Here is a 12,878-nt window from a genome sequence, read left to right as displayed (position 1 = left end):
ACACCTAGTCCATTTGAACTGGGAGGGGCTGGCAGCGGACGTCTATCACCCACAATGGCACCAAAATATGATCATTCTCTTCCAGCCAGTCGTCATAAAGACTATGTTTGTGATGCTGTTCATTTTATTTTTTCCTCCTCCCAGTTCAAATAAATTGGATGTATATCACCATCAATGGTAGCCAATAAGATAACTGATTTATTTATACACCATACATTTGTGTTTTGTGGTGATTTATCACACCCCTGGTTTTCTGGTGAAGGGACATTCAGTGGCCATTCTGCATCATTGATTTGAGAAATAGCAGTATTATCGAGTTGAGTTCTGTGTTTTTTTTGTTTTGTTTTTGTTTTAATATATTATTCAAATTGACAGCAGTGACAATAGAATAAATATATGACAATATGTTATCATGTTTTGCTGATATATATTGGCATATCTCCAAGCACTGCATGAATCTAGTAATATACAGTAAATATTAGGGCTGTCAAACGATTAATTTTTTTAATCGAGTTAATTACAACTTAAAAATTAATTCACCGTAATTAATTGCAATTCAAACCATCTATAAAATATGCCATATTTTTCTGTAAATTATTTGTTGGAATGGAAAGATAAGACACAAGATGGATATATACATTCAACCTACGGTACATAAGTACTGTATTTGTTTATTATAACAAAACATCAACAAGATGGCATTAACATTATTAACATTCTGTTAAAGCGATCCATGGATAGAAAGATTTGAAGTTCTTAAAAGATAAATGTTAGTACAAGTTATAGAAATTTTATATGAAAACCCCTCTTAATGTTACGTTTTAATAAAATTTGTAAAATTTTCAATCAAAAAATAAACTAGTAGCCCGCCTTTGTTGATGTCAATAATTGCACAATGCTCTTGGGTTCTGAAGCCCATAAAATCAGTCGCACCCAAGCGCCAGCAGAGGGCAACAAACCTCCAAAAAAACACAAGTAACAAGTGGACATTGCACTGTGCTGTCATTTTAATCTGTTTGAGCGGGGCATGTGCGTTAATTGCATCAAATATTTGAACATGATTAATTTAAAAAATTAATTACCGCCTGTTAACACGATAATTTTGACAGCCCTAGTAAATATACTGTACAAATATTTTACACCATCCTGTCTTGAAGGTACTGTTAACTTCAGTTGCTGCCAGCCCCTCCCGAGTTCAAATGGACTGGACACCTATCTCCAACAATGGCACTAATGCACGATCATTCACAGCCCTGCAACACTACAAACGTCAGGCCAAGTCCTGATTGGCCATTGATCTCATTCACAAAACAATACATGGCAATCCATGGAAATATTTCCATCATTTCCAAAATGCTAATCAACATTTTAAGCAAACTGGACTTAGTATGAACTCAACACTTTAAGTGAAGTAGACTTCAATTTAAATAAATAAATTAATGAAATTGCTCAAAGTGGGAAGCGAACTCAAGCCACCACGACTCAGCGGACTGAGCTAAAAACCCTGGCTGAGTACTCAGTTGTTATACAGTGGTATGAAAATGTATCTGAACCTTTTGGAATTTCCCACATTTCTGCATTAAATTACCATCAAATGTGATATGATCTTTGTCAATATCACACATATGTAAAAACAATGTCTGCTTTAACTAAAGCCACCCAAGCATTTATAGGTTTTCACATTTTAAGGAGGATAGCATACAAATAATGACGGGGGGGTAATTGAACCCTCTGCCTAAGGACACTTAAAGAGAAATTGAAACTCATTTTTACCAAACAATTTAAGTCAGTTGTGTGCCCAATGACTGATGAGTGGTTTAAAGCTGCCCTGCACATTATAAAACACTCACCTGGTAAGAACTGTCTTGATGAGACGCATTGCCTGATGTGCATCATGGTTTGGTCAGAAGAGCTGTCTGAAGACCTGCGATCAAGGATTGTTGATTTGTATAAAGCTGGGAAAGGATACAAAACCATCTCTAAAAGTCTGGATGTTGATCAATCGACAGTCAGAGGAGTTGTCTACAAATGGAGAGAGTTTGGCACTGTTGCTTCTCTCCCAAGGAGTGGCCGTCCTCCAAAGATGACGCCAAGAGTTCCGCGCAGAATACTCAGAGAGGTAAAAAAGAACCCTAGAGTGTCTGCTAAAGACTTACAGAAATCACTGGCACAGTCCAATATCTCTGTGCACACATCAACTATATGTAAAACTATGGCCAAAAATGGTGTTCATGGGAGGACTCCACAGAAGAAGCCACTGCTGTCGAAAGAAAACAATGTTGCTTGTTTAATGTTCGCAAAAAGGCACTTGGACACTCCACAGAAGTTTTGGCAAAATATTTTGTGGACTGATGAAACCAAACCAACATCAACACCTCATCCCCACCGTGAAGCATGGTGGCAGGAGCATCATGATTCGGGGCTGTTTTGCCAAACTATTACATGTATGTCTGACATTGTTTGCATACTGTCCTCATTAAAATATGAAAACCTATAAATGTTTGGGTGTTTTTAGTTAAAACGGACACTACTTTTTACATCTGTGTGATTTTGACAAAGATCTAATCACATTTGATGGTGATTTTATGCAGATTTTATGTGAGAAATTCCAAAACGTTCAGATATTTTTTTCATACCACTGTATTTCATTGTGGTAACTCAACTCACTTAATCAAGTTCACAATATTAACTTGATAAAATGAGTTAAGAGAATAATTTGTGTTATGCCTACTCAAAATCTTACTTAGTATGACCAAAACGAAGTTTCTTTTTTACGAGTCTAAATGGATTTCATCACTGGTACGTAAACATGATCACTACTGCCCAGCAACAGCACAAATTTCGGATTGCATCCCTGATTGGCTGTCGTTGATATCACATTACAATCACAGGTTAAAATTCGACATAGGAAATACTGAACAATTTTCAGTCAATCAGTGTGGTAAAACATGATTGTTGTTGCCTTAAGTCTAACAATAGCTTCACCTTCTCACTTGGCAGTGTCATAGCATTTTTAAAGAAACCTGCTTTAAAAGAGTCTAAAAATACAGTCTTCAGCCTCTTTGATATTTCAGTAAAAGCTCACATTTGGCTTGGAACAAAAGTCCATCTCGACCGACCTCGTCATGAGTGTTATTGTGCAGCTGTGGCACGTTTTTCATGTTGAGCGATATAGGCCAACACCTGACTGCTGATGTGTGTTAAGAGCTCATATAATAACCCTCCACAAGGACCCGTCAACGGAAAATTGCAAGTGCTTAATTACAGCCTTGCAGTGAGTGTGAGCAGCTTGGAATAAAATGAAAATGGAGGACGGAGAATATTGATTTGGTGCCAGAAGATTCAAAAATGTTTTCCTTCGAAGGCAGGGTAAACATCTATACATATTACAATAAAAATGGTTTGGTACACATGTCTGGAGGTTACAGCAGAATAAATAAGGAACCTAATGGAGATTTAATGTAACAAAATTAGTGCCAAAAAACCTGTATTCAATAGACAAATGTGAACTACCTTTGATGGCAGTGTCCAATCCATCTGTGTCAATAGCAGTCAATGATCCAATTATGGTGATGACAAAATGTCATCATAAAATTAATAAAAAAAAATCTTCACCATCTTTTCACTACAATGAAGTTGGGATGTTGTGAAACAAATCAATCTGTTGTGTGAAAAGGTTGTGATTTCAGGATGATAAAATTGTGAGAAAAATATTGTGAGCTTAAAAATAGTCATAATTTTAGGACCATAAACTACTGAACATTTGAAACATTTTTTTTTATTGTAAATACAAATTTAGTCACCATATGACTAGATAAATTTAATTTTTACAAGAAAAAAAGTTTTTTTTTTTTAATATTCTATTTTTTTGTTGTTGTTATCATTTTGCATTGATGATGACACAATCTTGCAGGAATAAAGTGTCATCTTTCATTAAAAAGTGCAGTATTACAAAATTCATGCTTTGAGTAATAAATCATGTCATGAAAATAAAGCCTTACATTTCAAATCAATATTTTATGAAATTACGTTATTTTTGCAAAGATATAAAATAGCATTTTAAGTTTTAAATTGAGAACTTCAATACTACAAAACCTGTAAGAGCACTAAAGTGTGTAGTAGAAAAAAACAGTCTTTCCAATTAGGAAAATCAAGTCTAAATTTTCTTGGTAAAATATCAGGCATAAAATTATGTTACAAGAATTAAGTTATCATTTTTAAAAGTTACATTAAACAAGAAAAAGTGTTGTTCAAGTAAAAAGTGGAGATAAAAGTTTTAACTAGTGAATAGAGTGAATAGAATAGTTTTAATCGCAAAAATTATAGATTTGGGATGAGAAATTAATTTGCATTTTACAATGGTAAATCGTAATATTCCAACGATCATGTCAAAATATTGAAAGAGAAAAGTTGTAAGTTTGACTTCTGTGAAAATAAAATTGTGAAATTATGACAACATCATATCCGTGCAATATATTTTGTCTAACATTATATTCTTTCACATTCACTTCTCACATTCTACCAAACTTCCCCCCTTTCTCCTCTCGGCAGGCCCCCCAACTTGGTACCCTGATGGGCGTGTACCTGCCGTGCATCCAGAACATCTTTGGCGTCATCCTCTTCCTCAGGATGACCTGGTTGGTCGGCATTGGCGGTATCATTGGAACCTTTGTCATCGTCTTCATGTGCTGCACCACCGTGAGTAGGAGCACACTGTAAAAAAAAAAAAAAAGTTGGCGAACTTGTAATTTCAAGTCCATCAATTTCAGTTGAATTTTCACATTTTGATGTAAAGGACAAAAAAAATGCTGTAAACGCAACATTTTAAGTAAACTACTTCAGTTAAGTATTTTTATTTTTTTTTCAAGTTGCGTAACAGTAACTCCTCTGAACACGGATGGTAAGTACAGTATGTTATTTTTTACTTTATTTAAATTTGGGTTATGTCGCCAGCGTCGGAACGGAACTCGTTCGGAACATAGGGACTAACTATAATCATTTGCTGCGAACGGGGATTGAACCCAAGGTGCCAATTTAAGTATATCCCACAATCTTGGAAATGCAAGTTAATCCAACTCATTTAATGAAGCTCACAATGTTAACCAGTTATAATGAGTCAGGAATACTCATAAATAGTTACTTAACCCTTTATCGGCAACCTTTTATGGGCAAAGTGTGTTAGGGTCCGCAAACGTGGAAACAAGGTTGAAACTCAAAGCAGACAACTGAGGGATACGTTCAAGGCTTTACTAATTATAACCAAAAATACATGTAATCGCGAAGAAGGGGGAAATAACAAAAAAGGTCAATGACAGTAGGTTGACGGGGATCAATAAAACTAACTAAACGGTGTGGAGAGAGCCAATAAGACAAAAAAAAAAATTAACACTGAAATACCTGCACAAGGTTGAGGATATCAAAAACAGGCGGCAGACGAACAAGCCAGCAGACGAAAGAGGCTTGAGAGTAACAGGTGTCAAATGGTGACCAGCAAGTCAATATCTCGGCACCCTTCTCTTTGATGGCCTGCATTTACATGCTCCAGTGATCCCTCGTTTTTCGCAGTTAATGGGGACCACAACCCGCCACAAATAGTGAAAAACCGCAGAGTACCCCACCCCCAATTTTTTGTTGTTGTTGTTGTTGTTGTTCCATTTATTCAGATTTTCAGCATTGGAAAGATATACTATAACACATTTTTACACTTTTTTTCCCAAAGTATAATTTAAAAATAAATTATGTGTATATATATATATATGGGAGAGCTGAGAATATGTTCCAGTCCGTGGTAAATTCAGTTTTAAATGAACAAAAACACATTGAGTTGCTAAAACCAGCTGTCTGTCTCGCGCTAGCCATGTTGAATAAACTTCTCCGTTCTCCGCTCTTCTCGTATGTTGACGTCCTTGCGCTAGAGTTTCTTGTCACTTTACCAACGTCACGTCTGCCCGTAGCTGATTGGTCTACTCCCCTGTCTGTTTGCTGTGGCTTGCTCCGCCCTGGGAATTTGATCCACGGAACAGTCGCCAGACTCTATAACTCTATAACAGATTCTGGAGTTCCAGGCTAAGAATAAAGTACTGCAGAAGAAAAATGATTGGCTTTATTAAATACTTCATTGAGTGAGTCCACTCAAACTGCTCCCTTACACACAGTATGTTGCCACAGCAACTGTTTAACAAGATTTGTCAACATCTTTGACTTTAATAATTAACTCCAGTGCACGGGCTGACGAACAAAGAGCAGGTAGAGAGAGGGAGGGAGCGAGACTACGTGATCGGCTTGGGATGGCTATTTTTTTTTTTTTTTTAAGTGCGTACGACAGGATAAATAAATCTTAAATAGCATTATTATGTGAATTAGAATCACATTTTGAGACGACTTGACTGTATACAACAATTTGGCAAAGCGCAGATGATGAGAAATTAGTCTTTTAATCTGCCGTTTAGCCACGCCTACCATTATAGGGCTCTAGCATTCCCAACCGGAAGATGGCGTCGCCAGGATCATGGTTTCATCTAATTTAGAATTCAACCCATTGAGGGGGAATTATTCAGAACGAGGAAAATGAGACGAAGAGAGCCGCAAAATCTCATTGTTTTCATCTCTCTAGTCCATATTTTTACAGGATATTCTTTTTATCGTAGTATTTTTCCCCAATTGCTAAATAAATGGTATGGTCATGACAGATAACAGTCTTGTGCTAAATGGAATATGAAATAAGAAAAATGCATTTATTCAGTACGACATGGCAAAATTACTCCATAATGGACAAAACTGTCGACTTCAGCTTTACTGTCGCACTCCCAAATGATACTTTATGCCACCGTAGTTAGTCAGGCTTTTGTCATTTCCCTGCCCCGGTTTCAGAGAATGTAAACAAACCAAGAGGCGTGACAGCTAGCCGACATGCTAACCCAAACAGAGTGACGTCTCAAAGTCTTATTTTCGCTTTTCGAAGCGAAAAATCACTCAAAACTAGCCCGGATCAATTCACACGGAGGCGGGGTTGTCGAAAGTCTTCACCGATCGACAACCTGCCCGGTGGCGAGCAAGTTACAGCTCGTTCCCGTGCTACGGACAGGAGAGCTCGCCAGGGAAGCAGCTGGAGAGTACTGCTGGACAAACCGGCCGATGTTGGAGGAGCGCGCAGCTGCCACATGTTCAACGCGAATATGGTGTAAAATAATGCTTTACTACACAGCGAAGACATAAACAGACGGCGCCGTGCAAAGCTAACATGGCAGGATATGTCTGAGGAGAACTTTTCTACATTTCCGTCCATGATCAAACGTAAGTAATTAGTCCTTTATTTAAACAAAGTTTTTACTGTTTACTTTGTAATCGCTGTATTCGCGGCCATTTTTAACTCAAAGTAGAAATTTCTGATAGGGTTGAAAATTTGGCAGAACACTGGGCACACAAAGAGGGCAATAAGCCGAGTATAGCGCTTTCCCGGCGGGGGGTTCTGCAACAAGCCGTCAGTCGTCGTCCGAGTGGCATTTTCCGTGGACAATCAGCCACAAAATGCAAGCCACCGTATTAAAAAGTGTGCCATGATCCCAGTATTTGAGATAATACAAAATACGATATTTATTCACTTCCTCGTAATTCCAATAGTTCCACAGTAGTAGGGCTTGTTTTGACCAATATCCGCGGTGAACGGGAACCTTTTGAAACCCAAAAAGGCTCACACGCCTCTCCCTGGTGCAGCAACAACTTTCTGCAGCGTTTGGCTGGCGTGATGTGAAAAATAAACGAATTCATCCGCAAAAACAGCTGAATCCGCAGTTCATCTGCACGCTTTAAAGAAATGCTGTATTGTGAGATGCTGATCCGGCTGACGTCACATTTGCATTCGTCCTAAACCCAAGACTGAAGCCGGAAGTCACTCATTTTCATGGTGCGGGATTCAAAAATTGAATATATAGAACAGGGGTGGGCAAACCGGTCCTTGAGGGCCGCAGTGGGTCCTGGTCTTTGTTCCAACTGATTCAGCACAGACAGTTTAACCAATGAGGTTTCAGTAGAAACAAGAAGCACCTGACTATAATCAACTGATTGCACTTGTAAGAAACCAGATTGGTGAAAGGTTGTCCTCATGATGAGTATGAACAAAAACCCGCACCCACTTTGCCCCCCCTTTGTGGAATAGTTTGCCCACTGCTGATATAGACCCTACTCACCTACGTCACAAAATGGGCGTGTCGCTGTTTCCGGCCGCCATATTGTACCTCTTTTTCAGACCTATTCTCATTGTTTTCAATTAGTCGAGTAAGTTATAGAGCAATTCATGGAAGCCCCGGTGTTATCTGACGCTGTAAACTCATTGGATCCGTTGCATAAAAGGCGTTACGTGGAAAAGCTTCAGTTTATCCATTCGCCAGATCCGTATTTGATGCCTAAATCGATGTTTTTCGACCCGCTGGCTTCGCCTGACATCTGATATCCTGATATTTACAACTATCTTGTCCACACAAAATCAGCCTATTCTCACGAAAGTTTGAAAAACTTTAAGAGCTTGGAGGCTTATAAATGCTACGTTGCTGGTTGGGTGAAACAGGTCCTCGTACACGAAAATTCGGCAGGAATCTTGTGCTCGGAAGGTGAGTTACGAAATTTTCAATTCAAAATCTTTTGTTCTTGCTAACATCCACTGTCAAGTCTAATGTATTTCATGTCATTTGTCAATGGAGCTAGGGCTTTTAATGTTTATATGGTTTAGCGATAGCACTCTGACTACATACATACGTGTATGTTGTCGGCGATTAGCCTAGCAATGATCTTAATTGTGGTTGTCAGCCCAAAACCCTCTAAATATATATTAAATGCATCTTACCAGATATAAAATGACTACTACATAATCTGCGGTAGTCGTTTGGAGCCCAGTTTTCTCGTCGAATTGCAGCAGTCAATCTCGGTCTCCTCCTCGGGTCTCTCGGAATACGGTAAAAATTCAAGTCTCTCCGTCTATCTTCTCTGTTTTTGCAACTGACCGCCACACACGACTTCACCGTTTTGATTATTAATGTTAACGAGCAGAAAAACACGCCATAATAGGAGGAATTTACGAAGCGCTAATGCATTAACATGACTAGTATCCGGACATCATGGCGCGGGGGCGTGGCTGTGACGTCACGTGAGTAGGGTCTATAGAACGATCGCTTCCACACACATCCAACCAGTCCATTTCATTCAGGAGCTTAAAACACCGCGTGAAATATGAAATAAACATGCATGTTGGTGTCATACACACTTCAATTGAACATTTTTTAATTGAAAAAAAATCTGCAATGGACTGAGGGTAAGAAGTTTGAAGCACGAAGTAGCGAGGGAAAAATGTAATGTTGATGAGCTGAAAGTGGCTGCAGGTGCGACGTCAGGAACGCTCCTACACCCGGGTCTGTAACAAAACAAAATCTGACCAGAAGCATAATGTGACAAAGTGACTATTTCTGATAATTTAATACATTTAACTCCAGTACCACTAATCATTAAAGAGCAATGTTATTTTCATTATTATTGTATTTTGTGTATTTTTACTAATGAATATATTTGTAAATTACCGTATTGGCCCGAATATAAGACGCACCCGGTTTTTAAGACGACCCCCTTTTTCAAGACTCAAGTTTGAAAAAAGACTTTTTGAACACCCAATTAATTTTTATACAGAGAATAATTACAGTACATCTGAAACAAACGATTATAACAATATATTTGAGAGAGAGAAAGCATGTTATTTTGTGTCTTCAAATCTTAATATCTGAACATTTCAATATCTAAAGTGCAATCACATTCGTAAATGAATGGCTTCTGGTTTTTGAAACCTAAATAAACCAATATGTTGTCATAAAACAACAAAATTGCAATAACTGCATTAACCATCAAAGTGAAGTCTAACTGTAACTGTAGTCTTGAAACAAATCTGAATAAGGAAAGCATTGCAATAAAATATTGCAAACTGGTTAAACTTGAGAGTAGCTGAGATCTCTCATGACAGAACATCGCTTCAATGATATCTGGCGCCATCTAGCGTCGTGAATGGGTATAATGTCTAGACCGCGAATATAAGATGACATCCACTTTTTCAGTCCTATTTCAATGCAAAAAACACAGTCTTATATTCAGGCCAATACGGTAATATAATATTGATAAAGAATTTTTTAAAAGTGCCATTTCTGGAGAGTTTGCATAGGGATGCTTTGCTATGCAGGTCGGTGATTTTGCATCACTTCTTTTTAATCTTGAGTAATTTACGGGTCACTTCCTGTTGATTTGGGGACATTAATGGAGTTATTACCGTTGATTGTAGGTCACATCCTGTTAATTTTGGAGCATTGATGGGTCACTTCCTGTTAATTTTATACATTTACACGTCACATCCTGTTAATTTGGGGGTATTCCTGGGTCACTTCCTGTTCATCTTTGATTATTTCCAGGTAGCTTCCATTTGATTTTGGGTCATTTCCGGGTGATTTGCTGTTGACTCTGGGGCATTTTCAGGTCACTGCCTGGTGATTTTTGAGTAATAAATAATAAACTGTGGTTATGGCTAATTAAAAAATTAATTCATAGTATTTAAATGGGTGCTCTATAAAGGGTTTTACAGTGTACTTCTCCACTACTATTAACAGCAATCGAGTGGCTTGCATGATCTTATCTTTGTGATTGGTGCTATGTTTACTTGCCCAGCCTAGATTCTCCTGCAGCGCTGCGTATATTTATAGAACAAGCCCTCAAATACCGGACACGGTCGTATCTTTTCTACATTTTTTCCCCTGCTCGCATTATGCGTGACGCCTGTAGTTGCTCGCCATCCATCCCAGTTTCTATTGATCTTGTAAGTCTGATGAAAACAGTGTGTGCACACAGGAAAAACAAGCTCCGAGCTGGCTCGCACTGACAGCAACACAAACACACTCTAATGTCCTTGTTTTTTTCTCTCTCTTCCACACACACGACGAGGAGGAGTGTTCCTTATCAGTCCCGAAATCTTCGCGAGCCCAGCCCCACCGTGATAAACGGTGTGCGAGGACCCCCGCCCGCAACCTTTCTGTCCTCCTGCGCTGTTCTTATGTAACTCATCACCACCCAACCCTCAGGGATGGATGTAGTTTGCGTGCATGCTCTGATGCGTGCGACCCCCACTCTATAGTGAAATCCACTTGACATGAAGTGCAAAAGCGGGCAATCAAGTAGCAGAATTGAATTTACAGTGGCAAGAAAATCAAGAAAAATTGCTTCAAAAATGCACGTTGAAAGAACATGTTACTGTAGGACTGTAAAATGATGATTCTGAATTTTTTAAAAATTCCGCATTATATAGTAATATTCATAGATTTTTGGATTAAGTCCATTGGCAGTGATTGAGGGGGAGGGATGGCTGAAAAATCTCATTGCATGTAATTGACTTTCCTAAAAAAATTTTAAAGGAGAAATTCAATTTTTTTTTTTTACATAAGGCTTAATCTTCGAGTAAGTGGGTTTTTAATTAGTCAGGGGAGTTGTTTTCAACAAATTCCATGCAGTTTGTTAAGTTATTTGCAGTGTTGTCAAAGATTACTTAAAAAAGTAATTTAATTACTGATTACTGATTACACCTAAAAAAAGTAATCTAGTTACTTTACCGATTACTTTATTATCAAACTTTTTACCCATTTTTCTCCTTTTGCTGCCTCAACATAAAAATGACAACAAAAAATGTCATTGCATGTAATTGAATTTTTCAACATAAGACTTCATCTTTGAGTTAGCGGGGGTTTAATTAGTCGATGGAGTTGATTTCAACCACCATTGACTTGCACTAGCTTAGCCACCCCGGAACCCTGAAACTAACAAATAACTGACAAAATGCACGGAATTTGTCCAAATCAACTCCAACGACTAAATAAACCCCCGCTAACTCCAAGATAAAGCCTAATGTCAAAAATTCTGAACTTCCCCTTTAAAATAAAGATCTAGCTGTTAAATAAAAGCTGTAAAGCAATAAAACAAACAACAAAAATTATTGAAATGAACAAGAATCCTACAACGTATTTCATAATGGGTCAAAATATTTTTTCGAGCAGATCATGTGACTAGCACCTAAGACACTAGCTTTTGCTTTGCTAAGCCAAAACTACACCTGTGGAGGCAAGATGGGCATTTAGAATTTCTGTAAACCTAAGCTTTCAAACGCAATCAACAACATCTGAGCTTGAACAGTTTTATATATATGTACTGTATATATACAGTATTTGCCAAAAGTTTGGCGACACCTCAAAGGTGGACACTTTGAAGAATGTAGAATATAAAACCTGTTTTCAGTTATTTCACTTTTTTTTGCCATTCCACATGTTCGTTCATAGTTTTGATGTATTCAGAGAGGATTTACAATGGTAGGGAAAATATATAAAACGTAAAAATGTTAAGGTGTGTCCAAACTTTTGACTTTTGTTTCAGTCATCTACATGCTTTGCCCCCATCCCCACAAAAGTAAAACTCCACCAATGGTTACAAACACTGACAATAAAATGTGCATAAAGGCTGGTTACAAACTGTAGAAGTGCTGGCTGTCTTGTTACCTGTAGGCTTTTTCAAATTTTGTCGCGTTGTCCTGTAATTCCAAGTGCTTCCTTGTTGAATTGGATGTAGAGTTTTTAGCGGCTGACAGTCTTTCAGCCAGTGTAAAGTTTGCAACGCACGGAGATATTTTTGTCATCTTTACTGGACAGAAATGTGAAGTAATGGCTGTATTTCCAGTGAGTAAAGGCATCCATTTGCGGGATATATCCTGCCTTTCACTGTTAGCCTCGCTGCCTCGTCAGAATGCTATGTTGTTGACCGCCGTGGCAGTCAGCCTCAAACAGCATCGTAATACACGTGACCCGTTTTTTTTT

At 38.1% G+C, this 12,878-nt stretch overlaps 1 protein-coding gene across 3 annotated transcripts in view; it reads left to right on the top strand.

Annotated features, from left to right (window-relative positions):
• The window catches only part of slc12a5a (solute carrier family 12 member 5a), a 256,090-nt gene that overhangs the window by 202,179 nt on the left and 41,033 nt on the right, over nt 1–12,878 (top strand). For all 3 annotated transcript variants that reach the window (XM_057846906.1, XM_057846905.1, XM_057846907.1), the window contains exon 4: nt 4,552–4,698. In XM_057846906.1, coding sequence (XP_057702889.1) covers nt 4,552–4,698 — 147 coding nt within the window. The remainder of the gene's footprint in view (nt 1–4,551; nt 4,699–12,878) is intronic.

Source organism: Corythoichthys intestinalis, chromosome 9 (genome assembly GCF_030265065.1).
Source record: "Corythoichthys intestinalis isolate RoL2023-P3 chromosome 9, ASM3026506v1, whole genome shotgun sequence".
In the NCBI taxonomy this organism is placed as follows: domain Eukaryota; kingdom Metazoa; phylum Chordata; class Actinopteri; order Syngnathiformes; family Syngnathidae; genus Corythoichthys; species Corythoichthys intestinalis.
Note: the sequence above shows the minus strand (reverse complement) of the source record. Positions and strands in the feature narration are given on the sequence as shown.